The sequence below is a fragment of the Phanerochaete carnosa genome (assembly GCF_000300595.1).
Source record: "Phanerochaete carnosa HHB-10118-sp unplaced genomic scaffold PHACAscaffold_8, whole genome shotgun sequence".
Lineage (NCBI taxonomy): Eukaryota > Fungi > Basidiomycota > Agaricomycetes > Polyporales > Phanerochaetaceae > Phanerochaete > Phanerochaete carnosa.
In genome coordinates this window covers 517,459-544,872 of record NW_006767635.1, presented here as the reverse complement: position 1 = coordinate 544,872, position 27,414 = coordinate 517,459, and the positions used below count along the sequence as shown (strand labels likewise).

At 55.9% G+C, this 27,414-nt stretch overlaps 10 protein-coding genes and 1 non-coding gene across 11 annotated transcripts; 5 read left to right on the top strand and 6 right to left on the bottom strand.

Annotated features, from left to right (window-relative positions):
* Window positions 1-286: 286 nt before the first annotated feature.
* Window positions 287-574, top strand: PHACADRAFT_260686 (uncharacterized protein). Its single transcript, XM_007398652.1, has one exon. It carries the CDS (start codon window positions 327-329, stop codon window positions 519-521), a length of 195 nt encoding a protein of 64 aa, XP_007398714.1. The 5' UTR covers window positions 287-326; the 3' UTR covers window positions 522-574.
* Window positions 575-685: 111 nt separating this feature from the next.
* On the bottom strand, window positions 686-758 carry PHACADRAFT_t116. The gene has a single exon. It is a non-coding gene; the product is annotated as a tRNA-Thr (tRNA).
* Window positions 759-818: 60 nt separating this feature from the next.
* Window positions 819-4,511, top strand: PHACADRAFT_186519 (uncharacterized protein). Its single transcript, XM_007398651.1, has 6 exons — window positions 819-1,317; window positions 1,365-1,586; window positions 1,640-1,780; window positions 1,831-3,106; window positions 3,159-3,276; window positions 3,329-4,511. The coding sequence occupies exons 1-6, from the start codon at window positions 1,241-1,243 to the stop codon at window positions 4,354-4,356; spliced, it is 2,862 nt and encodes a 953-aa protein (XP_007398713.1). The 5' UTR covers window positions 819-1,240; the 3' UTR covers window positions 4,357-4,511.
* Window positions 4,512-5,266: 755 nt separating this feature from the next.
* Window positions 5,267-6,838, bottom strand: PHACADRAFT_100718 (uncharacterized protein; the record flags this gene model as incomplete). Its single annotated transcript, XM_007398650.1, has 3 exons — window positions 5,267-6,102; window positions 6,165-6,279; window positions 6,338-6,838. The coding sequence occupies 3 exons, from the start codon at window positions 6,836-6,838 to the stop codon at window positions 5,267-5,269; spliced, it is 1,452 nt and encodes a 483-aa protein (XP_007398712.1).
* Window positions 6,839-7,485: 647 nt separating this feature from the next.
* On the bottom strand, window positions 7,486-8,628 carry PHACADRAFT_148941 (uncharacterized protein). Its single transcript, XM_007398649.1, has 3 exons — window positions 8,509-8,628; window positions 7,785-7,895; window positions 7,486-7,728 (listed from the first exon to the last, which is right to left on the bottom strand). Exons 1-3 carry the CDS (start codon window positions 8,596-8,598, stop codon window positions 7,498-7,500), a joined length of 432 nt encoding a protein of 143 aa, XP_007398711.1. The 5' UTR covers window positions 8,599-8,628; the 3' UTR covers window positions 7,486-7,497.
* Window positions 8,629-10,652: 2,024 nt separating this feature from the next.
* PHACADRAFT_176367 (uncharacterized protein) lies at window positions 10,653-11,011 on the top strand (the record flags this gene model as incomplete). The annotated part of the gene is made up of 1 exon (XM_007398648.1): window positions 10,653-11,011. A coding segment is annotated over exon 1 (237 nt), but the record flags the coding sequence as incomplete, so codon positions are not given.
* Window positions 11,012-12,453: 1,442 nt separating this feature from the next.
* PHACADRAFT_198420 (uncharacterized protein) lies at window positions 12,454-14,811 on the bottom strand (the record flags this gene model as incomplete). Its single annotated transcript, XM_007398647.1, has 11 exons — window positions 12,454-12,599; window positions 12,655-12,803; window positions 12,863-13,114; window positions 13,165-13,366; window positions 13,420-13,539; window positions 13,592-13,750; window positions 13,803-14,234; window positions 14,297-14,398; window positions 14,451-14,529; window positions 14,587-14,726; window positions 14,775-14,811. 11 exons carry the CDS (start codon window positions 14,809-14,811, stop codon window positions 12,454-12,456), a joined length of 1,818 nt encoding a protein of 605 aa, XP_007398709.1.
* Window positions 14,812-15,481: 670 nt separating this feature from the next.
* On the top strand, window positions 15,482-17,513 carry PHACADRAFT_148937 (uncharacterized protein; the record flags this gene model as incomplete). The annotated part of the gene is made up of 7 exons (XM_007398646.1): window positions 15,482-15,893; window positions 16,006-16,228; window positions 16,285-16,386; window positions 16,437-16,590; window positions 16,639-16,883; window positions 16,939-17,028; window positions 17,085-17,513. 7 exons carry the CDS (start codon window positions 15,482-15,484, stop codon window positions 17,473-17,475), a joined length of 1,617 nt encoding a protein of 538 aa, XP_007398708.1. The 3' UTR covers window positions 17,476-17,513.
* An 887-nt stretch (window positions 17,514-18,400) lies between these two features.
* On the bottom strand, window positions 18,401-18,774 carry PHACADRAFT_260677 (uncharacterized protein). Its single transcript, XM_007398645.1, has one exon. It carries the CDS (start codon window positions 18,676-18,678, stop codon window positions 18,496-18,498), a length of 183 nt encoding a protein of 60 aa, XP_007398707.1. The 5' UTR covers window positions 18,679-18,774; the 3' UTR covers window positions 18,401-18,495.
* A 48-nt stretch (window positions 18,775-18,822) lies between these two features.
* On the bottom strand, window positions 18,823-20,044 carry PHACADRAFT_186515 (uncharacterized protein). Its single transcript, XM_007398644.1, has one exon. It carries the CDS (start codon window positions 19,445-19,447, stop codon window positions 18,857-18,859), a length of 591 nt encoding a protein of 196 aa, XP_007398706.1. The 5' UTR covers window positions 19,448-20,044; the 3' UTR covers window positions 18,823-18,856.
* A 173-nt stretch (window positions 20,045-20,217) lies between these two features.
* On the top strand, window positions 20,218-26,817 carry PHACADRAFT_164266 (uncharacterized protein; the record flags this gene model as incomplete). The annotated part of the gene is made up of 9 exons (XM_007398643.1): window positions 20,218-20,296; window positions 20,350-20,781; window positions 20,829-25,172; window positions 25,222-25,386; window positions 25,442-25,852; window positions 25,906-26,004; window positions 26,058-26,269; window positions 26,321-26,444; window positions 26,495-26,817. 9 exons carry the CDS (start codon window positions 20,218-20,220, stop codon window positions 26,815-26,817), a joined length of 6,189 nt encoding a protein of 2,062 aa, XP_007398705.1.
* Between the last annotated feature and the right edge of the window lie 597 nt (window positions 26,818-27,414).

Genomic DNA, 27,414 nt, shown 5'->3' with positions numbered 1-27,414 from the left:
CTTCCAGCATGCGTATGACGAGTATGCAGCTGCTGCAGAGGAGAACGCTCGTCAAGAGCCCGAGAAGCCCCGTGCTTCTGAGTCGCAGAATAAGACCGGCTTCCTTGATGAAGTGTGCGCAGTTCTGCAGCCCTCACAAGCAACCGTTGCATCTGTCTTGCGACGGAACGAAGCTGAGCAGTATCTTGCGGGCGAAGGCGGTGCGGTTGAGCCGCATAGTACTATTCTGACCTGGTGGAAGGTGAGCTGTCCTTGCTTTTGTACAAATCTTGTGACTGACTCCAACTCTTTAGGAGCACGCAGGTGCATTTCCCATCATAAGCCGTATGGCGCGCGACTTTCTGGCCATTCCCGCAACAAGCGTGTCAGTGGAACGACTGTTTTCGGCGTCTCGACACTTGTGTACCGATCTTCGCTCCTCTTTCCGGGCACAGACTGTCACAGAGGCTATGTGCGTCAAGCAATGGATTCGCGCAGGCCTTCTGGAAGTTATTCCGGCACGATCCTCAAAGAAAAAGTGATTGTACATATTAACTGTTTGTTTACTGTTTATAAACTGTTTATAAACGTTTATAACCGTTTACTGTGTGTTTACAAAAAAATTTTAAACGTAAACTAAACGGTTGGAGCCTTACGTTCGATAGCTTTGATTTACCCAAAAATGTACGTCAGGAATTCAAAAATATTCCCATTAGCCGACTTGAACGACTGACCTCGTCATTACTAGTGACGCGCTCTACCAACTGAGCTAAACGGGACTTACTATGCGGGGATAATGAAATTATATAATACAATCAGCAGCCGTCTATTGCAACCTTCGTTCCTTTAATTCTCGAAATCATTTTTCTGTTCCTGCACCTCGCCGAGTTGTCAGTGCATCCCTACGCTGGCTCCCTCGAACGTCCTGCGGAGCCTCAAGCCAGGCGACCAATTACTCTCCTTTGGTCGCGTTCGCTCCGTTTCGACCGTCTCTTTGTCTCGTCTGGTCGGCTTTCCCTGTTGCATTGCTACCGCTCCCTCGACCCTCCAGCAACTTTGGGCTTCTTCTAGTCTATCTGGAATCCAACAGTATGGTACAGAAATATTTGCATCTGCGACCGCTGTAGCTGCTGCCCGCGACTTCTTCACACCTCATCCGAGATTTGACTGGCGGCCGCGTGCTCGTTCGCAGCTGAAGTCAAGTACAGTATCTGCTTCTCAAGTAACTAGACTTGACGGCTCTTCTGCGAAGAGAAAGGCAATGCGTGCTGCTCCATCACACATTGATCTTTACGAGGGAGAGCCATTCTTCGAGGAGATGAAGACGTACCCGGAGCAGTACGTTCGCCGTCTGTTTGCCATATACGTATCCTAACACGGCGCAGCTTCTTACCCCTAATAGAGTATGAACAACAGTCGGACGAGGCAATACTACGAGAACGACTAAGCACCTGGTCATTAGAGAGATTGCAACAAGAAGGCTACTGCATAACAGACCTATCCGCCTACTGGCTTGACCCTGGTTCTACGAACTCAGGGATGGGACGGTTTGTAGCGAGCTTTTTCTTGGGTCCAGGAATCACCCTCCCTGCTGAACATCGCTTTGAGTAAACTATCTTACTTCACATGTGGTATCAGGCTCTGATACCTTCATTCATAGGCGCGGGACGCAAGTCCTCGCAACGCATCTCGACCCATTGCGGGAAGTGCCTCAAAGGGGGAGCGTCCTCAGCTTCACAGAAACCCAATTAAGAATATCATTCCAGGAGAAGTTCAGCCTTGGCAATGGACAGCCTTGGAGGTACGCTTGAGTATACTTCACGGTACGTTCCCACTAAACCGTCGTTGCAGGCTTGACGTGACATCCTCTGCCCTTGCATATCAGCGCATGAGAGCTGCCATTCAACGTCTGAATTATGATCCTGCTCAGCAATTCCGCGATTCAATCGTTGTTTCACATCGCCACTCTCCTCTATCACCGTCCGTCAGCGAGCCGAGTGATAGAGAAATCATTCTTCATGGATCGTACCTCCGAGACTTATTACTGCGTGGCTTTCGCTCGCCCATATCTCCGACCCCTATCACTTCGTTTTGCCCACAACCGAACATGTTCACGCCAGATGCTCATCTCACTTCATGGGCGCGACGCTATGCTAGGCCAAACCCCGTCGTTATACCGGGAGACCCGGACTTGAAGACGCGAGGGTTGAACGATACGCAGATCAGGGCTGTAGCCATCATGCTTGGCGGCATGTCTGGGCCCATCCCTAAGCCACCACCCTCTAGTGAAGAGGACATCTCCGTCAGCGACGAGGGGCGTTATGGTCTAGATCATACCGTAATGCCCCGCGAGGGCGAGCGACGCATGGCTCTTGTCTTGGGTCCTCCTGGAACCGGCAAGACGAAGACGATTATTGAAGCCGTCCGGCTGCTAAAGCAGCATTTTGCCATCCCCTATCCTGTGCTTCTCTGTACCTACACGAACGTCGCAGTCGACAACCTGGTTGAAGGCCTCGTCCGACAGACATCACACGTCGAGCTTCCGGGACGAGCGAAGCCAGCACCCCCACAACTTCTTCGCGTCGGTTCTCCGGGCAAGGTCCGGCCGTCGCTTGAGCGGTACACCCTTGAGGCTCAGGTGGCGGTTCATGCACTAGCGCCTAAGCTCGAGAAGTTGAGTGAGCGAGCCACCGAGCTTGCCAGGAAGATCAAGGACCTCTCGACGAAGATCGGCGAAACCCACGCGAAAATGGGCTCCTCAAATTCTGTATCGACGCCTATGCACGACGTACATGAACAAGGTGTATCACTTGCGACTGTCAACGTCGTCGGTCAGGGTATCGGCAGCGGGCGCACCGGTGGTCGGGCGAAGGGCTTACAAGGGCGGTTAGAGGCGATGGAGGCGGACAAGCTGTTCCTCGAGAGGCAGCGTGCAGGCTGCGACAAGAAACACTACGCCGTCTGGCGAGACATATTGACAGACGTGGTATCCAGGGCTGACATCGTCTGCACGACGTGCATCTCTTCAGCGTCGTCTGCGCTCGACGTTGTTGATTTTCCCCTCGTATTCATCGACGAGGCAAGTATGTCGACAGAGCCTGCATCGCTCATACCACTGATGAAAGGCGTAAGCCCTTTTATGCTCTGTTGCTCTATATCACTCTCATGTCTCTATCTAGTCACAGCACGTCGCTTTCATTGGGGATCACAAACAACTGCCGCCCGTCATCACGAGCCCGGAAGCTCAAGCAGGGGGCCTTGGTGTGTCGCTATTTGAACGACTATCCGAGGAGAACTGTAAGTGTTCTCAGCCAGCAGATTCTTTACCTAATTCTGACGGTCACATCAGTCCTTCCGTCGATTATGCTCGACATCCAGTATCGTATGCATCCAACAATCTCTTGCTTCCCTTCGCATGAGTTCTACGATCGTGAGCTGCGCGACGGCACTGTCGACGAGACCGGTAAGGTCGTGCCAGGCCTCGTTCCTCCTGAGTCGAGAATTTATCAAGAGCTGCAAACATCACTGAGAGCCTCGTCGGCGGGATTGAATACTAACCTCAGGCATCTCGGCGCGGATGGTCGGCCGTCGGTTGTGTTCCTCGACCATGTCGGTGCCGAGAGCGCGAAGGACCGGAGCCGTGTCAACTGGAACGAAGTACACATCGTCTGTAGTCTCGTAGAGGATCTCATGCTCCGGAATCCATTGCTACCTGGCAGTCAGATCGGCATCATTGCGCCCTACGCTGCGCAGATCACCCTCCTCACGCGGCTGCTCACAATCGACAAAAATTATGCAGAGCGATTCGAGAGCGTGCTCGGCCCGCAACGCGCGATGGACCTCGCGAACGTCGAGATCAAGACCGTTGACGGCTTCGAGGGCCGCGAGAAGGAGGTCATAATCTTTTCAACCGTGCGCAACAACTCGAACGGCCACATTGGCTTCCTCGCAGACAGGCGGCGGCTCAACGTTGGCCTTACACGCGCGAAGCGCGGGTTGTTCGTCGTCGGGAGCATCAGTACGCTCAAAATTGGCAAGGGCAGGATCTACGCCGCGCAGGCGGCGGGTGTCGAGGGCATCGAAGCGGCCGAGGATCTCAAAGTACCCAGCGAGGACGGAAAGGACGCTACGGCAGTGGCAGCGTCCCCTGCGACTGCGCCGGTGAAGAAGAGGAAGAGAGCGTCGAAAACGAGCAAAGGAGCCGAGGCATGGCATAACTACATGGCGTTCCTTCAGCGCGAACAGCTCGTCGTGAGGCTCAACGGCGACCGGCTCCAGAGGCTGCTGCGAGGCAACGTTGAGGAGGTCATCGGCCTAGAGGAAATGTATCTGAGAATGCAGGAGCTTGAGAATGCGCGGTTGCTAATGGGGGTTTAGATTGCATTTGTTTATCTTGTCTTGTCGTTCCCGTTGCTGTTCAGTCGATGCTTTCGTTTGCTTAGGTAGATCGCACGCATAATGTACTCGTAGTGCACTCTAGACAACATCATCCCAACTTAGTGCTCATTCTTATCACGTCATGATGGACTGCCCTTACCTCAGGAGACTTATTCTTAAAATGCCAATGACGACCTGAGCTGCGGCGCGCACGACGCCATAGAGACACCACAACAGTGTGGACCGTTCATTCTCTGTCATATTCGACGCTAGGCGTACACGGTGTACAACAAGTACTCGGATAAAACGGAAACCAGAAACAGTGCCAACGACTGTACGCGTGCGGCAAGCGAGACAGAAGGGTAGAAGAAGTAGCAACAACAAGATACGCCTGGTGCGGCAAGCCAGCAGCAGCGCGACAATAAACGTGCCATGCAAGAGGCAACAGTAAGAAAACTATCAATCGAAGTACCACTACCGAGCTTACAAAGCCAAATCGAGTGTAATATAGATATAGATATACCAAGGGCGAAGAGCAGGAAGAGGGAAGACAGAGGCGATGATGAGATTCCAGGAGAAAATACAGTGAATGCATCCACATGTGTCCTTTCGTTTTCCGCCACGGCGATCCGCAAAGTGTAGAGTAGGTGCGCAAGGGTCGGGCGTGGCGGAGGCTTGGGGGAGCGGGCGGGAAGGCGCAGCGCGAAAGCCGTTTCCGAGAGAGAAGTAACCGTACCAATAGTACCGATATTACCAATATATGACGAGCCTCCTATAAATACCAACCGTAAATAGACAACTGACTACTGGACGGCGGCGTCAACACACAGCGCGGCGGGCACGAGGGGGCGGGAAACACGTACTATTATTGTGTTTTTGACGGGTGCCGCCGCCGCGGGAGGCGCCGGACTCAAGCCGTCACGAGCGACAGCCCACTCGCGAGGCGTCCGGCGAGCTCCGCGAAGCATTCGCTGTGGATGGGTGCGTACGGCCGGAGCGTCTTGCTCTCCTCGCCGTCCATCTTCCAGATGCTCTCCTGGCTCGTGCTCCCGCTCGGGTGGGCGCCGTAGACGCGACGGCCGGCGCTTGCGCGCGTTGCGCCGCCGGGCGCGCGGAACCGCGGCTCCGTCTCCGCGCCGCCAGGGACGTCGAAGCCCAAGTCGTACGCGCCGTCGTCGAAGGACAGGTCCGCGCTCGACGTCGACGTCGCGGGCGACGAGTGCACGGGCGACGCGGCGTGGATGACGTCCTGCAGACACGACGGCAGGAACGCCGCCGTCGGGCTGGGCACGCGTGACAAGCAGCCGCCGTACGACGAGCGTGTCGGGCTCGAGCTGCGCGAGGTGTGGTGCGCTGACGTCTGGTATATCGGGCGCTGTGCCATGCCGTGCGAGTACTGCCGCACTGCGGCGGCCTCGCATTGCTGCCGGAGTTGCTGGTGCTGTTGGTACTGCATGTGGAGATCTAGCTGCGAGCGCGAGCGCGATGCGGGCAGCGGGCTGGCGGCAGCGGGACCGCAGTTGAAATGGTTGCCGAGGCTGGTGAGCTGCGCGTGGCGAGGGAGCCGGGACGGGAAGGGCGACGCGCTGTTATGCATCATGGAGCTCACCGAGTTGAGAGGCGCCGACGCGCGGCGCTGGAGCGTGTGCTGGAGCGTGTCTTCCGTCTGGTCGAGCAGGTTCGTGAGGAGCGCGATGCGCTCAGCCTGCACGGCCTGCGAGATGGAGTCGCCGTTGCCCTCCGCGTCTGCGCGGAGACGTCAGCGAGCGATAGGGAGGCACAAAACCGACGGCACTCACATGGGTAACAGGTCTGGCAGACCTTGCGGCGGCGCCAGTTCAGATAGTGGCACTTGGAGCAGACCCAGTCGCCGGGCTGCTTCTCAGCGGCGCCCTTGTTGCCGGTGTTGACGACGGGCGGGTACTAGCAGGCCGGGCCATCAACTTCACGAGCGGACATGGACACAAAAGCAACCACGCACCTGAATGACTGCAGACCCCGACGGGCGGATCTGTCCTCTCTCGGGCAGGGGCTCGTTACCGGGCCAGTACATGATGCACGGCGCGCTAGGGTCGGCCGAGATGTTGCGCACGCGTCCGCCAGCGCTAAGCGCGTGGCCTGAGGGCGTGAGCAGTGGGTAGCTCGGCACGGCCGGTTTGAGGTTGAGTGTGAGCGGACCAAGGATCGTCGGGCTCTGCGACGGGCTCGGGTTGCGCGAGTTCGGCAGCGAGCCGTGGTACCGCGCGGGGGGTGCGAGCGGTGGGAGTGGAGGCAACGAGCGGCGTTGGCGCTGTGGCCCTTCGTGCTGGGCCGCGAAACGCGGCGAGATGAAGTACTGCTGGTGCTCGTGCTCGTGCGGCAAGTGGTGGGGCGGAGGGGCATGGTGGGTCATGGGCATCGAACGGGTGTAGGCATTCTGGGTCGTGGGCGACGTGTGTTGGGTGCCGTAGGGATGCGGGTTGCCGCAGCCGATGCAGGTCATGTTTCGTCTAGCAGGGCGTGACAAAAGAAGCAGACGTTAGCAAAGAGTATGTACAGCGAAGGCGAAGACGTGGGTGTTGAACGAAATGAGGTGCAGACAGGAGAAGGCGAAAGACAAGGAGGAGGATGCGGGCGGAGGCCTCGGAAGAAGGGGGATAAAAACGCGATGAAAATTGATACTTGTATGACCGAAACTCGTAAGCAGGATCGGCCGGTTCTATGGACGAGATCTCCATGGCGAAGGATACGAGCGATCGACGTGTGTGAACTCGACATATCGGGAAGGCCCCTGCAGATGGAAATCCATCTAAAATTGCTAGGTGGAGCGTCGGGTCGGGCACCGGCGGGCACAGCTCAAAAACCAGGCGCGGCGGTGAAAAAGAGAGGGAAACCCCGCCATCGGCGCCAAATAAACACGGCGACAGATCTGGAAAAGGAAATAGGCGGAAGCACTTACCCAAAATTATAGGCGCCGCACGTCGGGAGGTCGCATCTGGAAGAAGGGGAGCTCCATCAGCATCGATATATCACGATAGCGGTATGTTCGCGTCCGACGTATCTGCGCTGTCAGGCCGACAGCGACAATCGTTGTGGCGGCGGGGGAAGGGAGCAGGAGAGGACATAGAGAACACTGCGAGAAGAACACGAGGAACGCGAAACTCACACCCAATCGCCGGGGCGGTAGCTGATCTTGGGATTTGGTGGGTTAGTTGACAGCGTAAATTTGCTATGTGGCAGAGGTGGCGGCGATAGTTTTGACGTCGCGAAGAAATCAGGAGTCGTGGGCGTCAACAACCCCATGCTGCTGCTCGAGCTCGAGCTTGGCGTCGCGCAGTGCACGACCGGCGACCCCGGTGCTGCGGCGAGAGAGAGCGAGTCTCTACGTGATATCTGGGGTTATAGCTACGGTCACTGCATATCGCCACAGAATATCAAAGAGAACTCACCACGCCGCCTGGCATAATCTGTTCCAGCTTCTCGTAGGGTTCCAAGTCTGTCTCCAGTGCTGGTTCGACCCTGGCGAGGGAGGGGTGCGAGAGGGAGAGCGAAGCCGCCGCCTGCGAAACACAGCGTAGATAAACAGGTCAGCATCGCCGCAAATACACTCAAATTCGCCCCGCAAATGAACGGCGCCTCCGTACGAAGACCGCCTGAGCCCACCACCAGTGCTACAAAAGAGACCGGTGTCGAAAGCCTGAGAAACGCGGCCTCAGGAGCATCGCTAAGGCAGCACTCAGCATCGCACGGAGACAAATGCGAAGGGGCGTTCTAGCCCCCTCGGGCTGCCTCGGACATGGGGAGGCAGGCGATGGGCGGCGCATGACGCCGCGGCTCAGATAACGGGGTAAGGCCAACGGAAACCAGTCGGGCTCGCGAGCACGGTGTGTCGCGACGCGTATGTGAGGAGACGGTCCCAGCACGCCGCCCCTCCGCTAACGTCGCGAGAGTTTACGACACGAGCCTTCCCGCGGATGGGCGCCTACGCGAAGGGCTGCAGCTGCAGGGTGATGTCACGAGCCGATCAGACTTGTCTCAAGCCTTCGGTGGCTTTACTCGCTTGCTCCTGCCTTGGCGCATCGCGGGGAACGCGCTCGACGCGCATGTATGCGGCGGACAATGTCGCCATGGCCGTCACAACGGAGGTACGTGCTTCAGCAGCAATGGACTCACCTCTTGATGCGTCGAGTAGACCACCCATACGGCGTCGGCACAGGGGCGTGAACCCGGCCAGTTGGAGCGTGTATTGTAGGCATCTGGCATGTTGGATATCTGGAAGATGTGAACGGGTCTAAACACACTTCTGCTTTCGACCACCGAGTTCTTATGTGCAACTCACCAGACCTGAGTCCACAGATTCCCTCAGAATTGCCGCCACGGGCACAGCGAGGTGAGACATCTGCAATGGGATGACGTCGTCAGCGACCTCGCGCCGTCGCGCTACCGGGCGCAAGCTGCGACGATGATAGGGCACGCACCCTTACGACGCGGGACTGGCTCGCGTAGAATGCCTCTTCGAGGAAAAAATCGTCGTCGATGGGTGAAACGGAGAACAGGCCATGGCCTGCATCAGAGCCATCGTTATATGCGCTGTGGGGAAGCGCACTAGTGTTGAGGCCTGAATGGGTGCAATGCGGACGTCCGCGCGGCGGCGGTGTCCCTAGGTAGGGTTGGTCGGCGGAAGCGACGTGCCGGGCGCTTTTACGCGGCAGGAAAGAGGCGCGTGTCGCGCTCGACACAACACGTGTTGTGGTGGAGTCGCAAAGCTCTATGGCCGAATTATGGGGTGATACGTCGGCGTTGGGATCGACTGGCGGCCCCAGAATAATGTCGGGAAGCAACGACAGTGGCATCGTTCTCTGAGCAGCGAACGTGAAGGAATGTGACGATTCCGAAGAGATGGTGGGGTTTAAAGGTGTGTGGCGAACGCGGTATTAGTCTGGTGCGAAGCGAAGATATTATAACGCAGGTTGAACGCGTGTCGTTGTATAATGGAAGTCAAGGAAGGTCTCTGATATTCGATGTAAGTATTTGTCGTGCTCCTCGCCCACACCAGATGAATGATGGCGGATCGTCGATAGGGCAATCCAGGACGCACAACAGGATGGGCGGCCCCCTTATATGTCGTCCCTCCGTACGAGGCACACGACTTGCTGCACCTGCCACCCGGCATTCGTCCCCTCGAGACGGCCAATTTGTCACATTTCAGGCCGTCAGACGCCCCGTCCGTGTTCAACCGTAGACCGCCTCCCGCTCCGTGCATTCCCAGGCCGCGCGAACCGCAGCATTCCACGGACCATTGTGCTCGAACGGCGTGTCCATTAGGCTGGTATCGCGCGCGGACCCTTATTTGCGGTCATTTGCCTTGACAACGATACGTAACGGGCGCGCCGGCCCACGCGCCTTTTCAAGCATGGTCGGCGTTGCGCCCTTCACGCGCGTCGCAGGAAGACCTCACACCGCAGACCTCAGGGTTGCGGGATGACGCTGTGGATCGCCGCTCCCGTCGTGCGCGGCCGTCCGCCCGCTTCCAAGTGCGTCCCGCACCCAGCTTGCCGCGCCCGCCATGTCGGAGTTCTGCGCGTCGTGACAGCTGTCGGACAGGCGTACGCCACAGCGTGCGCGCCCGACGACACGCACACATGCACACACACGGACTCGACAGCGTGAGTGCGACCGGAATATTGTGGCGCACGATGCCACTTTATCGTCTCCTGAAGAAATTACCCAGCGTGGACGCCGTCGCGAGCGGTCATCGTGTAGCTCCGGCAAGGCGCCCTCCGCATCAAGACAGCCCAAGCTAGGCGCCGCCACGTGGTGGTTGCCTCCGATGGCGGACGTCGTTCTCAGATCCACGCAACATCCGTTCCTTCTCAGCTGGTCTACCGCACTTCACGAAGAAGGGTGGGCTTCGATGCCCGGCGTTGCAAGTCGCTGCCCCACCTGGCACCGCGGATTTAATTGCACAGCATAAGGGTCTCAGTGGGGAGCCATTTATCAGCCGAAACAGAAAGTACTGTACGCTGGGGTTCCAGGAATCATCCGCTCGGCGCTAGCTATGTTAACGTTATAACCTTTGCCATCGCAGGTCATTTTCTGAAGCTGTTCCGCTAGGACCTTCCGTGCTAACCAGTACGTACTCGAATGTTTTGCACCGTCAAATTTTTGCACGATGCGTCATAGCAATTCAAATATCCAATGATATCAGGTTAATTTTTTTCCTCTTTTTGGAGTATACCATCCCGCACGGACAACTTTTGTTACGCTCGTCAACTACCTTTTCATATGTGCTCATCGATTTCGCCTGCGTTACAGTACATTGAATCCCGAGAGCCCGGCATCTCTCACGATGCGCGCCCCGCGTCTACCGACGCCATCGTCGGCGGCCGCGAGCCCTTTGACAAAATCGCCGCACGCAATTTGCTTCACACGTCCGGAATGTCGATGACATACGCGTTTCATCCATGCGCAGCGTCATTCACCGAGGCGAGACACGCCCGCCCACAGCGTCCGTGGACGTTCTCGTCGCCTTCCGGGTGCCTCGTCCTGGTCGATCCTCACGGATCCTCCGATCGCGCTGGCTCCGAGCGATCGTCTCCCGCCCCAGTGGCATTTCTACGAGTTGAAAAAAGAAATGTACCCTCTGGTAGTAAATTTAGCCAAACATACGCGGAAACTGGGTCCTTTGCATCGAGACTTGTTCGCGCCGTGCGTGACTGACCGACTATGTGACCGTCCCCCGTTGCCGTGCTGCCTGTGGACACACCGAGTCCCGCCTGGCCCACCGACTGCGCAGACTTTTGTGTCATGCAGACGTGAACTGAGTCAACGCCGGTGCATGATCGAAGAAGCAGCCGTCGGCAGAAGGATGCATTTTTATCCTCGCGTTCTCTGGGTTATCTCTCGCTCGCTGAGCTCTGCCGCTGACCTGCCGCTGCGCCTTGCCGGCCAGGGCAGGCAGGCCATTAAAGCCACAAGGCCTGCGCGCCTCACCGCGTGAATTGTGCAGCAGACAGAGATCGCTTGGACAAAGGCAAGATAAGGCATGCAGACGCAAATGAGTGTGCAGGAGACAGAATACCAGCTCGCTTCGGTAAGACAGGCTCAAGTCAGTCCTACCGCATGCCGCCGTGTTCCCGGGAAAAGTCTGAGAGAGAGGAAGAGGAAAGACGACAAAAAACAACGCGGCTGATTGGGTTAGATTAGGCGTACGCGAGGCGCGCCATCGATTTGCGCACGAAGGCCGGACACATAGGCGTATCAGAGCATTGTCGCACCTGCTCGAAACGCCATGGCTGCGAACCTCGGAGTACGAGAGTGTGTGCATGGCGCGACCACCGGTGAAGAGGGTGTGCCAGCTCTGAGACGTTTTTTTTGTTTGTTTTGTTTTGCAAATGACGGGGGAGGACTAGGCTGGGAGGAAGCAGATAACGCAGGCGCAAAGGCCCGCAGTACCTCGGCCGTGCCGAACGGCAGCGCACTAATTGCTGCCCCGTCGTCGGGGCCACGTCGGCCGCTGTCATGGCGGACACGCGAGGCCAACTCGCCCCGAAAGCGGGCTGGAGGCAGCGGGCGACGGCCAATTGGGGCAAGCGGGTGCCCAAATGGGGATCTCGCGGGAGTCCCGCGCGCGCGCAAAGACCCAGCGCTTAGAGCTTGGGTGCAGGGTGTCCTGCGGGGCGAACCGGGCGGTGCAGCTGGGACGTGGCAGAAAAATACAGGCTGAGCAGTTAGGCATGCATGCTGTCACAAAACACGTGCAGAACATGAGGCCATGGGGATTTGGATATCCGGGTCTAGGCGCTGCGGGCGGGCTGCGAGCGCGACGGAGGTGGTGTTGACGTGGCAAGGGACGGCGTGCACGATGCTTGGAAACGACAAATCGTCGTCGAGACACAGCTATGCCTGCGGTCCCGAGATTCTAGGAGATTTCGTGCTAAGGCCCTCGTTCGGGATTCAAGACATACGCCGGCTGCGACGGCATGGTGAAGTTCCATGCTTGAACGCCAAGTTGGTGCAGGCACACACGTAGATGTGAAACCGAGCGGTGTCTTAGACACGCTGAGCAACGCTTCAGGTTATATTTACTCGTACATTCAAGTTCTTCAGGGATGTCTCTCATTTCTTCTTCGAGGCGCTCAGATCTTCCGACTTGATCCAGCGCGCCGGTACACCTTTGGAGACCAGCAAGTCTGTGACGGCTTTGATCTGCTTGCCCTGAACCATGACCTCCACGTCCGTCGTCTTCCCCGGCAGCGGCTCGACTGCAGAATCCCATCAGCTCGCACACACACCCACAAACACATTGCCACCGCTCACCTGCAGTTGAGCTGGCACAGGCCTTCCTGAGCTCCTGTGCGAGGTCGTCCGCGGCGAGGCCGTACGTCTCGAAGCCCGTGATGAGCGTGCACGCCTTGCGGCCCTGCCTGATCTTGACGACGACGCTTATCGGCCTCGCCGCGCCCTTCCTGTGCCCGCGCACGCGTCAGCCCTCGCATGCACATGCGCCCCCGCAACAAAGACTGACCTGGTGACGGGCTCGCCGCCCTCGGTGCGGATCTCGTGCCAGACCTGCATGTGCTCGCGGATCTGGCGCAGTGCGTCCTCGCGCTTCATGAACTCAGCCTGCTCCTCGCCCTTGACGTGCACCGCCTGTGCGAGCGCGTCGTCCTGCCCGACGTTGATGTACTGCTGGACCTGCGCGTTCACGAGGCCCTTCACCACGACGTACGCGTTGAAGACCTCTTTGATGTCCGCGACGGAGTACAGGTGCGACGTGCTGCACCCGCGTCAGCACATGGCGCGGCGAACGAGGAGAGACAGACGCACTCTTTCTCGGCGGCGACGAACCAGCCCACCGTGGGTCCGTGCGGCTTCCACAGCTCCGCGATGCGTAGCTCGCTGCGCCGTTTCTCCTCGGCCTCCTGCTCCTTCCTCTGGCGCTCCTCGGCCTTCCCTCTCTTCTCTTCGACGCTCTGCACAGTCTTGTGCGATCTGTGACCTGCCACGGCTGGATGCGCCGGGTACACCGCTAGGATTTTAGAAGTACGTGAGTTCAGTTTCAGGAGGTCGATGAGAACGTACCCGTTATGACCACGTCACCTTTTGTCTCCTTGAGCTTAATCAGGCCTTCCTTCGCGCACGCCTTCAGGAATACCTTCACTGTCTTATGAGTCGACTGCTTAATGTCCATTACGCCAATATCTGAACATGCTGTGGTGAGACGGACTCGCATTGTCTATGTTGAAACACACACCTACAGGTACTCCTGCACCTAGCGGCTGAACTGGGCGCGCGGGCAGAACATGGTTGGACCAGAGCGTCGACGCTGTTATCGGGAATGTGGAGGGTGGTAGAGACGAGAGCGTGGTTTGAAGGGCTTGCAGCAGTGCGCTCCGCAGACACGAGGAGACGTCTATTCGTTCAATATCAGTTCCACACCAGTGACAGCCCGAAGCGTAATGTACCTTCCGGAGACAGAACAGCGGCGGCAGGTTCCGCCGACTCAAGAGTTTGCTCTGCAGCAATGTCTTGCTGTCCACCAGTGGATTGTGGAGTGTCCTCCAGCTGAAGCTTTGCAGTTTCATCGACGAGGTCATCGCCCTCTGCATCGACTCCTTCCTGCTGTACAATGGGCCCCTCCTCGGTTTCAGGCCTCGGAACCTCTCTCGGCTCGGGGACATCCATCTTACTGCTGACGCCCATACTCCAGAGACAGTCCTTCCACGTGTGGAGAACATACACCGCCTTCCCCTTCCTGTCCTTCTCGTCTGCCTCGCGCAGTGTATCAGACGTGACGGCCATCCGCCCGACCGCGAGTGGCGGACCACGGCGGTCACGGTGATATTGCGTCACAGCGGCGAGCTGGTCGACAGCCAAAGGGACAGAGTGCTGGACGACTGGCTTGGATACGAGAAGGGGTATAAGAGAATGAGTGCATGGGGGACAGAGGGGGACAGACCTCCGGGGATCATCAGGTCGGCGCCGCCGGTGAGCTTCGGCACCACCGCTGCTGGCGTGGAGAGGAAGGGTAGCAGGTCTGGCTTTTTCCATAGGGTGTAGACTGATACCCAAGTCAACGCATGCTACGTTTAAGGACTGCACAGAGCCTGTACCTGTTGGTATTAATGCTCCATCGGTGCCTTTTCCTAACGAGAACCATAGCGGATCACCTTCCTGGGAGAGGTACACCACCTAAGCCCAGGCTGGTCAGTTGTACTTCGTAGTGACGCGAAAAGTGGCAATATTTACGCCAGGCTCATTCAGATGGGTGCTAATCTTCTGTGATTGCAGGCCTTCAGGGACGAGCAACTCGCCCTCTTCTAGTTGCAGCCCGAAGTCGGCGACGACGCGTTGCTTCAGCTTGCGCCGATCAGAGCCGCGCAGAGATGCTACAGTCGGTCAGCATACTCTGTAAGGGTCTCGTATGTCAAGCTCACCAATCGTTTTTGCGTCTGCGAGTGGCTTCTTGAACATTCTGGGGCCGTGTCGACGCGACGGGGTACAAGAAGAATGTTTAGTGAGATTCGCGTCGGAGGGTGCGCAGGCTATCGGCTGAGTAGTTTAGTCTCGAAGTCGGGTCCTCGGAGGCCGAGCGTCGTCGCAGTGGGCGTCGCGGGAGACTTGTAAGCGACTGATGATGACGCTGAGAAAGGCTTTCCTTCCTTGTGTCCCACGCCACCAGAGAATATAGAGGGCTTTCTTAACCTCTGGTGTTCAGCAGCCTGCACAAATTGCTCTGGAGAGATCAGAAGCCTGGTACAGGAGGTGCTAAGGGTGGTCCAAGCACTGGGTTCGGTTCGATAACGACTCTGAATTTCCGCGTCACACGCAGATATATGAAACGTGAGTACGCGTGCTCCACTCCCGCATTCCATTCTCTGTCTCAACGAATCTGAAACAGCGCGTCCCTAAGCTCGCTAAAGACCGTCAGGAGTACATATAAATGTGATGTTTCCGGCGATACTTTCATACTTCGTCTCTCTTAACAACTCGGGCTTTCGAGCGCTTTCATCCGATTCCCTGCGATATTGGCTGAGAGGTACGGCGGATTCTCTATGTTCGACGGCGCGGACTACAAAGTGCTCGCGTGCACCACGAGTTTCGTGAGTACTTCACGTCCCTTTGAGCGCCATCGTGCTCATGAATGAGGCGTGTCCAGGCGTGCTATCTCATTTACAAGCAGTTCGAACCTAACCACCCTTCGATTCATGCCGTTCTGCTGTTGGGTATGCCCGTCCTTCTGGCTCGGCAGCTGCCAGTTCTTCAGCAAATCGGTGCTGTAGCGTCCCATTGGGGCCTCATCCTTGCACTCACGGCACTCTACCGCCGTTCACCCTTCCATCCCCTGGCGAAATTCCCCGGTCCTACACTTGGGAAACTCAGCAAAATTTACGTGGCCTATCTCACTGCGCGCGGAGATCTCTATCGCGTCATCGAGAGCTGGCACGAGCAGTATGGTGATGTGATCCGCATCGGTTCGTGCATGTTTGGTTGGGGTTTGATTCAATTGTGGAGCTCATTCTGCCTTGCCGCAGGTCCCAATGAACTTACTTTCTGTCGTGCTGATGCTCTCTAGCCTATTTATGGCGCGAAAACTATGCCCAAGGGCCCATGTACGCTGAACCTGCCAGCACATCTTGTCATACTTGCTAAGCGAACCTTGATTAGACTATGACACCCGGTTGAACCCTGAAGGAGACTTCCAATTGGATGGTATCCGCGACTTCTCCGTTCACGCCGCGCGCCGAAAGCCTTGGGCGAGGGCCATGAGCAGCGCAGCCCTGAAAGGCTACGAACCGATTCTGCAAATGAAAACACTAGAACTTATGGAGGAGCTGTCGAAAAGACACAGAGAGAAGATTGACATTTCTCACTGGACGAACCTCTTCAGGTGCATCAGCAGTTCACTGGGACAGCTCCCCTTCCGCTGAAACCTGCGACCGACAGCTTCGATGTCTTGGGTCATGTGGCGTTTGATCGTGAACTCGGTTTGGTGAAATCTGGTGAGGACTCTGATGGTCTGATCCATATAGTGGAGGGAGGAGTATAGTGAGCGTTTTACACTTACTCTCTTGCATGAACCTGACACAGGAATACAGTGCCGGCGCCCTCATTTCCCATGTGCTCTGGATGGTGCCGTTCTTCAAATACATTCCCGCGAAAGGCCTGAGGGCCGTGCAGCTCCTAGCAGCTTCGTATGTGCAAGAGAGAACAAGCAAAGGCTCGAAATCGAAAGACTTGTCCCGCTTCTTTGTACGTCACCCCATCCTTCTAGCCGTCATTAATCTCACTGTCCCTCAGACAGAGGACGAAGGCGCAGCCCAAAGCGGCGCTACGATGGGCGAGATCACCGCGGACGGCATGCTCGCGATTATTGCAGGATCGGACACAACATCGACGATGCTGACCAACCTTTGGTACTTCATGCTGCGTCACCCAGAGTATGCTGAGCGGCTTCGCAAGGAGATCGACTTAACGTTCCCGCCAGGGGAGGATCCGTTGGATTTCTCGCGCCATGCGGACATGCCCTACCTAAATGCTTGCATGTGAGTGATGCCCCAGACGGTTCCGAATCACGCAATCTCACAGGGTTACAAATAGCAACGAGACGCTTCGTGTGCTGCCTCCGGCCCCTGGTGGTCTCCAGCGCACCGTAAAGCGCGGATCTGGTGGTGCAACGATATGCTCTTAGTACGTAGACTTCTCTCGTTGCGGCACATACAGCAGCTTAATTTCCTGCCATCCAGCTTTGTGCCCGAATGCACCCAAGTCTCTGTGCCCATATTCTCCGTGCACCGCGACTCGCGCGAATTCTCGCCACTGCCCGACGACTTCTGGCCGGACCGCTGGCTCACCCAGGACTCGTACGTTCTACCTAACGGAGACGTCATCGGCAAGGAGCAAGTGATCACCAACCGCGGCGCGTTCATCCCATTCTCTTTCGGCCCACAGAACTGTGCGGGCAGAGCCCTCGCTATGGTCGAGATGCGTGCGGTGGCATGCGTCATGATGCACAAGTTCGAGCTGCGCAAACCGAAGGAGTACGATCTGAATCAGTGGGAGAAGGATATGTGGGATGCATTAATCATGCTCAGGGGGAAGCTGCCTGTAATTCTCGAACAGAGACAGGGGCACTAGGAGGTCTGGCTTTCTGGCTCGATCCGATAGATCAGAGGCTGCTTTGTAAGTTCTATCGTGAAGAGGTAAAGGAACTGTTCCAAACCATAAAGAAAGAAAGAAAACAAAGGAGTGACGATACCTAGGAGGGTAATCTTAGAGAAATCAAGGAGAGCGTACGGTAGTAGTCGCTGTTCGCGATGTACATTTACAAGTCGTATTTGTCGGTTTGGGTGAGGATTCGTTGCGAACGTCTCTCACAACTGGTGAGCGCTTATGCAGCGTTGAAGAGATTTGAAGGATGCTACACAACGCATGAGTAACTGCAGCTCTTAGCTGTCGATAAAGATACAGCCTGACTGGGCTTGGATGCGTCTCTCGGAGTCGTACAATAGCGGCGGGTCCTTATTGTGGTTGCTGCGCCTGTGCGATCACTCTTCGTGCTAATTGCATCCGAAATATCCTGCTTAAACGACGACTCTTTCCGATTTGCTGTTCGGTGTGCGTCTTCAGCCGCATTTGGTTATATTACGCGTCAAATCCCGCCCTACTCTGTCCTCAACGCCACAACGCCCTTGCCATAGTAGGTAAACATTCGTCTCGGGCTAATCTAAGATTTACTCGTGCTGCGGAGAGCTGCCCTAGTGCGACAGTCAATATCTCTATAAGAGAGACAGCAAAGAACGGTGCCAAGCATGGCTGTATCACATCATCTCACCAAGTTGACAAGCAGGCTAGCTAGCAGAGCGAGCGCAGCCTTTGCTGCCTCTCGGCAGACCCAAATATTAATCAGCTCCAATTTCAAATTTAGGGCATTTCGCTGTAGCATGGATGTGAATCTGATACAGTCACTGCGAGTCATGAAGAAGATTTTGATCTTGGACGCAGCGCTGCGTTTGCACGAGTCAGCACATAGCTTCATGGCGAGCGGGCAGCAAACACAAACAGGACAGATAAGGGCAAAAATAGATTGAATGGCAGCTACAGTATGGCCTCGATAAATGAAGAATAAGCTAGTGAAGTTGCCTGTATCCAGAGAGGTTAGTAAGGAGTTCCTGACAGGCTGCATCGCACTGTCTGTATGATCGCTGTGTCGATGGGATACCGGCTAAACAGGGCGTTCTGCATCAGGGCACTTTGCTTGACTTTATTGGAGGCAACGGCTAGCGCAGCCTGCGATGCTTCTTGCCAAAGTGTCTTGGCAACGAGCGGGCCCAGAGTCATCCCTTCTGCCATCAACCTTTGGTCAGTGAACCACTGAACGACTTGGCATGCCCAGTGTTCGGGTGACCAGTGGGATGCAAGGCTGGGATGCGCTGGAGATTCGGATCAGCATGCAACAGTATATTTGACGGGAAGAGGGGGCGTACCTAGTATAGCGTGTTGTTCCGCTATCGGAGAGTCAAAGTACGAGCCTCAGCCCGTTGCCCCCGAGCAGATTCTGGCTCCAGTGACATCTCTTCCATATTCCTGGACTAGCACCTGGAGTAATGGAGTACAGCGTCACGTTGGGATTGTTACCGAGCTCAAGATCTGTGCACGCAAATAGTGCCCATACGAAAGAGTTCATAGCGGGTGACCGGCCTTTTGCGGCGTATACAGCGAGGTGCAACCACCTGCTCATGTATTTATCCGTACTCCTAGCTGCACTCTGTAACAAGGCGATGAGCACGAGTTTGGACATTAACAAAGGGCATAAGCCTACCGGATTGCTAATATTGTGCAAGCTACTTTGATTTTCGGGTGGAGTATCATGATCCCAGTGCGTGCGTCGCACACGATTGCTGTGTGCGCCTAAGCGGCTGCTACCAAGCTGCGATGGGCGGCGCGGACCGTCCACTGGTTGCGCTGCTGGTTGTGGCACATAGGAGGGAGGAGGAATAAAGGGGGCGTACATTGGTTGGCTGGATGGTGAGCCCAGCCGAGAGGCGTGGTATATAGAAGAATTGTGAGCGAAACGTTGGCCGGGATAGAGGTACGAAATTCCGGACATCGTGAGGCAGAAGGTAGGAGATGCAGGAGCAGGAGGTTCTGCCTCCCATTTATATAGGATTGCAAGTAATTATGCCACAATAATCAGGCTCTGACTAAGCGAGGACTCATGCGTGAGTCAGGCCAAAGGGCGAACCACTGGAAAGAGACAGAGCAGCCCTAGAGCGGCCCCTCGAGTGACGCGACAAGCAGATATGTACAAGGCTGCAGGATGGTGCGGATGAAAGCACGGGCATCAGGGCAGCTTGTCTTTCATATGTGCGAGCGTTCTCGGAAGAACGCGGCCGACAAGGCTCAACGACAGGGAGCGCAACAGAGGGCCACGTCTGCTTCACGAAGGAGCTCCTGGCGTACTTTCACTGCCGTATGAGACTCTCTGTGAAGGGATGCAACACAAAGCGAGTGCAAAGATCGCAGACGTAGTTGCAGGGGCTGATTTGCGAGCTCTGTCTACTACTGAAATACCTTCAGCTGTTATGCAGAAGACAAAAAGAGCACTCCGTACCAGGCAGGCCATTGAAAAGCACCATATCTTACAACATTAATCTCTGAGAGTGTAGAGTGAGAAGTCCGCTAACGGGGAGGACGCAGTTCGAGTTGAAGCTTGTCTCAAGGGCGCTTAATACAATTAGGCCTGTTCGCGGCGAAGTTCAGGCTTTACACGAACCTCCACCGCAGATGGCCTCCACATCCCGCTTACGAGCCATTTTGCTATCAAATCTCAACAATCCTGGCTCGCAGGATGACCACCAACAATTCTTTCAGACTCTTATGTCCCACCGGGGACATCTCGTGAACCTGTATGACGTTGGCCCATGCAGCTCGCAAGAACAACGCGAGGTCGAGGCGGGTACGTGCACCAGCGTGTTTCCACTGAAATTTCAACCCATTTACGCGTAATAGGTCGTGTAACTGTGAACGGCAGGTCTATTGCCGTCAACTCCGACTTTGCTCGCCAGGTAGTCTTCATTTCGCAACAGCTGGACGTCTCGGAACGCTATGTCGCCGGTCTTCTGCAAGAAACAATGGCGGGCAACCCCAACGTCACACAAGAACGACTCATAGAGGCCACTCTTCTCGAGTTTCATCTCAGGAGACGACACTTAGCAGACTGTCTGCGCTACATCTTCGAGGCTGCTGAAGTGGCACAAGACCCAAGTTCGCCGGAACTGTTTAGGCAACTGGAGTTGTTCACAAAGCAGAATTTGCTGGAATCAAGCAAAGGATTTCCGCAGAAGCTTTTTAAGGAGGTTGAGAGGCTGGGGGAGACGATTGCGAAGGTGCATGCAGCGCGGCTGAACGCGAAGAGCAATACCGCTGCGCCGTTGGGCCAAAGTGCGTCCTCTAGACCTTCATCTAAGCTTAGCACTGACAATTTGCAGCTGGACAACTTGGATATGATCTCCTCACTGCAAGATATGAGTCGCTCAAGTATGAACGTCGGACATTAGCGATTACCTTGTTCTTGGTCGCTCGTATGGGATGCATCCAACCGCAAGAAGTCCTTCTCATGATCGACTGGCTCGAGAAAAATCCCCACCATGCTATGGTGTACTATATCCTACCGACGCTTCTTGCTTGCTTCGACCTCGTTGACCCCTCGTCTACTGGTGGCCAGGCACGCCAAAAACTCACTCAAGACGCGAATTTGCTCGCCACTATGAAGCGGAAGCTGGCCGGTCAGGGAGAATGGAAAGAGCATGGGCTACAAGCGACACTACTCATGAAGTGGACTCTATTCTCGGCCGAAACAAGAAATCGCGACCCTTCGCTGGAGGACAAGGAAGGTTTCAAAACAGAAGAGCTCGAGACACAAGTCTGGAACGCGGTACAAGGCGACAGCTTCGTGTATCTTGCGAGAATAGTCGCTATGCTGCAACGAAAGCAAGGCGATGCCCCACCAACATCATTCGCTGGCGCTGCTCTCTCCATGCCTGAACCCGAAGCCATGGCGGAGCTGCCCACAGACGACTTCAAGCCCGTCATTCTCGAGTCCTTCGAGTTCCTCATCCGAGCACTCATTACCCACGCGTCTTCCGAGCTGCGAAAGATCAAGCAAAGACAAGAAGACATTTTGCTCGCGAACCAGCGAACGGACCGCACGCGCATGTTCCGCTCTACCATGGGCCAGACTCGCCACTCAGGGCCCCCGCCAGGGGCTGAGGGATCGCACGCCGCACCACCACGGAACGACATCGCCATGCTCTACTCGTTAATCGGGCTCTTGTACTCTGCGCTACCTGCAGAACGTGCGTTGCAGTTCTGGGGAGGCGGGCTCGCCGAGGGTCAGCGCGTGGTCTACCTGAATCACGTCGAGAGCGCGGTCGGAAAGTTGCCTTCGTTCCTCCAGTGGGCGGTATGGTCCACCCAGATCAAGGATGTTGACATGCTCATGGCGCTTTACGACATGTTAACCGGTTTGTCGAAGGGCCAACATTGTAGCGAGCTTGCGTACAACTTCTTGGTCCGCGGAGGCTCAGAAGTGAGCTCATCACTACCGTCCTCGTCAGGGCCGGCAGTGTCATGGAGTGCTATCTTTGGTCTACTGGAACAGTGGGCTATCGCTGGCGCTACGCCCCGTCCTGCTCAGCCTTCAGGGGGTGCGAATACACAGATCCAACCAGTGCAACTACACCGTCAACCTCATCAGCTGATCTTGACTCAACAAGATGTCCTCCTTGCGCAGTCATTCCTGCGGTTGCTCTCGAACGTTGTCACCTGGTCGGTAGCTGTCCGTGTCACCATCAGTGGGCATGCACGCTTCAGGGCTATTCCTACTCTGGTGTCGCTGATCCCCCTGAGCATCCCCCTCGAACTCAAGGGTGCGCTTCTCGATACTCTATCGTCTTTCTGCGCACCTGGCGGCGGCCTCCCCGGGGTAGAGGTTTGTCGATCGGTTTGGACACTCATGGAACGCCTTGAAGTAATTAATGTTCGCGTCCCGCCTGGTACAACTGGTGCCACCTTGTCGTCCGTCAAGGGTATCGAGATGGAACTCGAAGAGGTCGAGTCTGTCCACAAGCTCTACCCGGAGACAATCCCCTTCTTGAAGTTGCTCTCTACGCTCATTCATACGCCGAAGAGCATACCAGCACGGGAACGCCTTGCGGAGTCCGAGCCACTGAACACCATTCCAGACTCGCTCGGGCAGCCATACCGGGCGCCAGGCATTGCACCATACGTTGCGTTCGTAATTGATAACGTCTTCTCACGGATATCACAACGCGAGTACCTGCGTCCGACGGACCGGTGGCGTATGAATGACCTGTGTTTGTGCTTCGTGGAACGCTGCCTTGCGAGCTTCGACCTCGAATCCCTTGTTTCTGGTCCCGACGATATCAGCACCAAGGGCGATCTCCTACTCCAGCTTGCGACCCATCCGGGACACGACGTCATGAAGCGCATATTGACGCATTCCCAGCTGCACAACAGCATCTTCTCGTATATCATCGACGGTCTCGACGGTTTCGACAACGGACTCTCGGAAGAGGAGCCATTCTTCCGCCACACCATCACTCGTACTCTGCGCATTGTACATCGCGTGCTTGAGATTCAAGATATTTTCCTGGACGTCTTCGTTCCGCTGCTCTCCAGTGCGGAAGATATCAGTCTCATCGGACCTGTCCACCCTGTCTCGTACTACATCAGGCTAGACCAGGCTCTGATGTTTACCCCAGAGCACGTCCCTGCGGTTGCAGCGTATCTCTCGTACCCCTCATACCCGGAGATGTCTTTGTTGGCTATCAAGATTCTTGCCGCGCTGTCGACACCATCGACAGTATCGCAACTAGCTGTTATTATCGACCGCAGTAGCGACTCCCTCCGCATCTTGGACGGCTTCCGGAACATCCTGGACACCGACTCGCCGCTTGATGTGGACGAAGCTGAAGCAATCGCTGACGAGAAGACAGGCGCTGGTGCGCTTGACCTGTGTGACCTCGAAGACTCTCTTGATACGGCTCTCAGGCAGACATTGCGGCTTGCCGTACTCGAGTTTTTTATCCAGAATACGAAGTCGGACCGGCCATATCCCAACGTCGCGCACTTCCTCCTGTTCGGCAAGGCCACTCCTGAAGATCAGATCCAAGACCCGAATGCTCTCGGTTCACGTCGCGTTAGCATCCATTCGTTGCTGGAGATCGTGAACAGTGACGTCCCTCGTCTGAAGAGCAAGGGCAAAGGTTCGCGCGTCGGCCGTATCGCTAGCCAAGCGTTAATGACGACTCTCCCTGCATTCTCGGAACGGTGTTATCTCGTCTTGTACCAGTTATGCAAACACCCGAGAACATCCGAGTTCACTATGCGGTACCTGCGGTCTCGCGAGGATTTCTTCGCGCGACACCTGGCTGCTCTGCCCTTCAGGGTTCCTGTCAAGCTTCAGGAGCCATACATCGAGATGCAGTACAACGATGGCTCTAGGGTTGTAACCACGGTACCTGCGCTATGCGCATTCCTCCGTGTCCGTTCTATCATCTTTGATTTGGTCGCCCTGGAACTACACGTCTTAACAAATAAGGGCCACTTAAAAGCGTCTATGGAGCTTCTCGAGTTACTCTACGGAAGCGAGGAAGACCTGGCCGGCATCGAGGCGACGAACTGGGAAGAAGATATTTTCAGACCATTCCACGAGATTGGTCAGTCGCACATACCGGTCATCGAGTTCCTGCAGTCATTGGACTTCGACTGGTCCGATAGCCTGGCCGCGGATCAGGTCAACCTGGAGTTTTTCGGATACCTCAATCTCGGCGCATGTCTCAGAGTTGATGCATCAGGCTGCGAGATCGTGGACCGGGACGCGCTCGTGTCTCTACTCACTACAGCAAGGCGCACCTTGCACGCACAAGGACGAGTGCTGACTCAGACCCACCTACAGCAAATCGATGACGAGATGACTTACGTTCTCGAGAGTTGTGCGACTGAAAACCATCGCCGAAAAGTTCTGCACTCAACGGCTGGCTGTTATGAGTCATGGCGACGGCTGCTCGACATGACCTTGACCAAATGCTTCGATCGCATCCCTCAAGATCGCCGTGAAGGCCTGCTGTTCGATTTGCTCCATGTTCTCCCCACCATCCTCCGCTCGCCGAATATATCTGAGGCCACCACTGGAGTCCTCGCGGAAGCAATCTTGTCAACAATTACGAAGCTACGGGAAGACAAGCTTTTGCAGTCGCTCGTTCGCACAGGCGAGCCTTCTAACAGCGGTACTTTACCGGCGGAGCGTCTCTTCTCGTTGCTGCGCAGCCTCCTCGATTGCATTGTTGAAACCAATAGGCATGAGTTGGTCCGGGGAAACCTCTATGCGGCTGTCGTGAACTACATGCATCTAATCGCAGATACAAGGCCCGGCGGAGGTACTGTGCTTTCGTCAAGTCTGTCGAAAACGCAGCCCGCGTGGATGGACGATCCGTTGGGCGGCGTTGGGCACCACGCAGATTCCTGGATGCAGCCTGAAAGCGCATCATCTCTGGTCAATGGCAGCCTCAGCATTTTCAAGCCTCTCATGGAGAACCTCGTTTCCCTCGTCTCGCGAGATGCTATTGATGGTACCGATGTCTGGAAGACGGTTGCCTTCACACTTCTGGACTCGTTGGTCCGCCTGTCACAGGCCGAGCGCCAGCCAGCCGTTATCACCGCTATGTCTCGATCGGGTTTCACTCGTGGCTTCATTTCCGGCGTCAAAGGGAGCGACTTGCAACTGCAGGCTGTATTGAAGCCTGACCCAGGTGCGTGTTTTCCCGTCTGGGACTGTTCCTTGTCTGACTCTTGCTGTAGATGAACTTAACTCCCTCTATGTCTACGAGGCGCGAATGTCACTGTTGATCCGGATGGCTCAGACTCGGGCCGGTGCAGAACGCTTACTAGAAAATCGTTTGGTCCTTGTGTTGGCAGACTGTGACTTCGTGGATTCAAGACCGGAGACGGATCAAGCCTTCCTTGGTGAGCAAAACTTGGGCCCTCCGCATCACATTTGTCCCTAACAGTCATACTGTAGACCGGGATAGTTTCCTGCCGTCAGCCATTCAGCGATACCACCAGTTACTCGTTCCTGCCTTGCAAGTTGTCACGAGCGTACTTGCAACGCTAGGGCCAAAGCACTCGACCGCAGTCGGTCAAGGCATCGAGTTCCTGCGGGCACATCGCGACACTGCGATCCTGCTGCTCAAGAGCGAGGCTTACGAGCTTTCACTAACGACTGTTGAGGAGATGCGTCTGCTTGTAGCGCTATGCACCAGCGTGCTGTCAGCTGTGCCAAAAACAGACGTTGTGTCGACGAGTGGATACGGAGGACTGCATGCTGCGATCACGGGCCTCGCTGCGCGAACGCTCGGCAACTGTAGATTGACGGAAGCCATTAGACCCACAACAGAGGAGGAGGCGATTGAGGCATCGCTTCGTGCACCTGGTTAGTAAGCTCGTGCTAGGCACCAAGATAAACTTAACGACATTCCATCCCAGCATACGGACAGAGTAAGTTCCGCCTGAAGGTTCACACTCAAGAAATGTTCCTCCGCAAAGCTCTCGCATCGTATCTCGGTACCGCGAGCGATTTCACAGGTGTGCCGCTTGTTATAGCCTTATCGGCTTCCAGTTCACTGATGTGATCTCAGAGCATGACTTCACGCCGGTGTTATCGCCCATAATCAGTGCGTCACGGCAAGATGAATCGTCGACCCGCTTTATGGCAACGGTGCCTTCGCTCGGAGATGCCATTGAGGCTCTGAACTATGTGCAAGACGACCTCTCGCATGCGCTGAAGCAATTCTCGGACTGTTCGGCAGAACTTGCTTCGAACGATCATGCGCTTGCCAATGTGCCAGAGGTATGCCCCTGCTTCCGCTGTCTTGGATATAATGGTTCACAAAGTCTATAGATGCTCGATATACCAGATACACTCGATTATGACAGCCTAAGCACCGCGCAGCGACGAGCGTTAGTCGAGAACGAGCTTTGCAAATGGCAGAACGAGGCGCGGTCGCGTGCACAGTCTCTCTTCCGTAAGTAGAAATGATCTGCGAATTCATTCTCGCTACTAACACTTTCATAGAATCTATGGAAATGTTGCTGCTCCTCATCTGGCGGCACCTCGCGGTCTACTCGTCTGAAGGCTCTGCAGGGGTATCAGGCATGCAGAATTTCGGCGCGTCAATGCGTGTAGCGTCCTCCTTCGAGCCCGACACATTCCGTCAAGACGCCTCGCGTCGGCTTGCCCCAATGGTGCACCGGCTGACCGTCTTGGCGGAGGAGACACTCAACTTTGGCTGGGCGCAGTACCAGCGATATATTGACATTATGGCGCAGCGGCTGAAAGATACTGCGGGGCTGCATGACTCGCCTGAGCAGACCGATGAAGAGAGCATGGAGCGGTAGGGTGTTGACGGCATGTATGAGTGGTGCTTTTGGTGCTAAAATTCTTTCTGAACTCAGCCTCAGTGCTGATGTGGGCGTTGGTATGCGCGCAACAGGCAATGCATGTAAATCATTTAATTTTGATACGGACACCGTCACACTCTTAGTTACAATATACACCTCGGTCATGAACGCGGCGTGCATGCACGGCAAAGGAGGAGAGCGCCTCTCTGTGGACGGTCTGTAACTTGCCTTGCATTCCGCAGATGAGAGCTCCGACTTCTATAGCCTGACTTCCAGCTCTACTGGCAGTCATTGAGGGAAATGAACGCCTGGATGTCGACGCCAAGTCATTGATGGGCAGCTCGAAGGAGCGCGCCTCAGCGAGGTTGCAGTCATGCATCCAATGGTTGAGGTTTGGCGTGCGATAGATTGAAGAGACCGAGCCGTTGCGCAGCGACAGGCCTACCAATGCCTGTCGTGCAACGGGGTGGCGGCGGGGGTTCCCGGGTCAAAGCGTCCGCTCGATTCAGAGATCAGGCGCATCATTTGATGCGTAGGAGCCGGAAACAAAACTTCGCATCGGTCTCCGCCGTGATACAAGCGCTTATAAATTGG

Excerpts from the sequence above, each read along its gene's own strand:
- PHACADRAFT_260686 (XM_007398652.1), top strand. The coding sequence starts at position 327 with ATGGCGCGCGACTTTCTGGCCATTCCCGCAACAAGCGTGTCAGTGGAA.
- PHACADRAFT_260677 (XM_007398645.1), bottom strand. The coding sequence starts at position 18,678 with ATGACTCTGGGCCCGCTCGTTGCCAAGACACTTTGGCAAGAAGCATCG.
- PHACADRAFT_186519 (XM_007398651.1), top strand. The coding sequence starts at position 1,241 with ATGCGTGCTGCTCCATCACACATTGATCTTTACGAGGGAGAGCCATTC. Across the intron at positions 1,781-1,830 it reads GGCAATGGACAGCCTTGGAG|GCTTGACGTGACATCCTCTG; the intron begins GTACGCTTGAGT and ends CCGTCGTTGCAG. Across the intron at positions 3,107-3,158 it reads TCATACCACTGATGAAAGGC|TCACAGCACGTCGCTTTCAT; the intron begins GTAAGCCCTTTT and ends GTCTCTATCTAG.
- PHACADRAFT_186515 (XM_007398644.1), bottom strand. The coding sequence starts at position 19,447 with ATGTCCGGAATTTCGTACCTCTATCCCGGCCAACGTTTCGCTCACAAT.
- PHACADRAFT_148941 (XM_007398649.1), bottom strand. The coding sequence starts at position 8,598 with ATGCCAGATGCCTACAATACACGCTCCAACTGGCCGGGTTCACGCCCC. Across the intron at positions 7,896-8,508 it reads TCTACTCGACGCATCAAGAG|GCGGCGGCTTCGCTCTCCCT; the intron begins GTGAGTCCATTG and ends TGTGTTTCGCAG. Across the intron at positions 7,729-7,784 it reads AGATTATGCCAGGCGGCGTG|ATATCACGTAGAGACTCGCT; the intron begins GTGAGTTCTCTT and ends CTATAACCCCAG.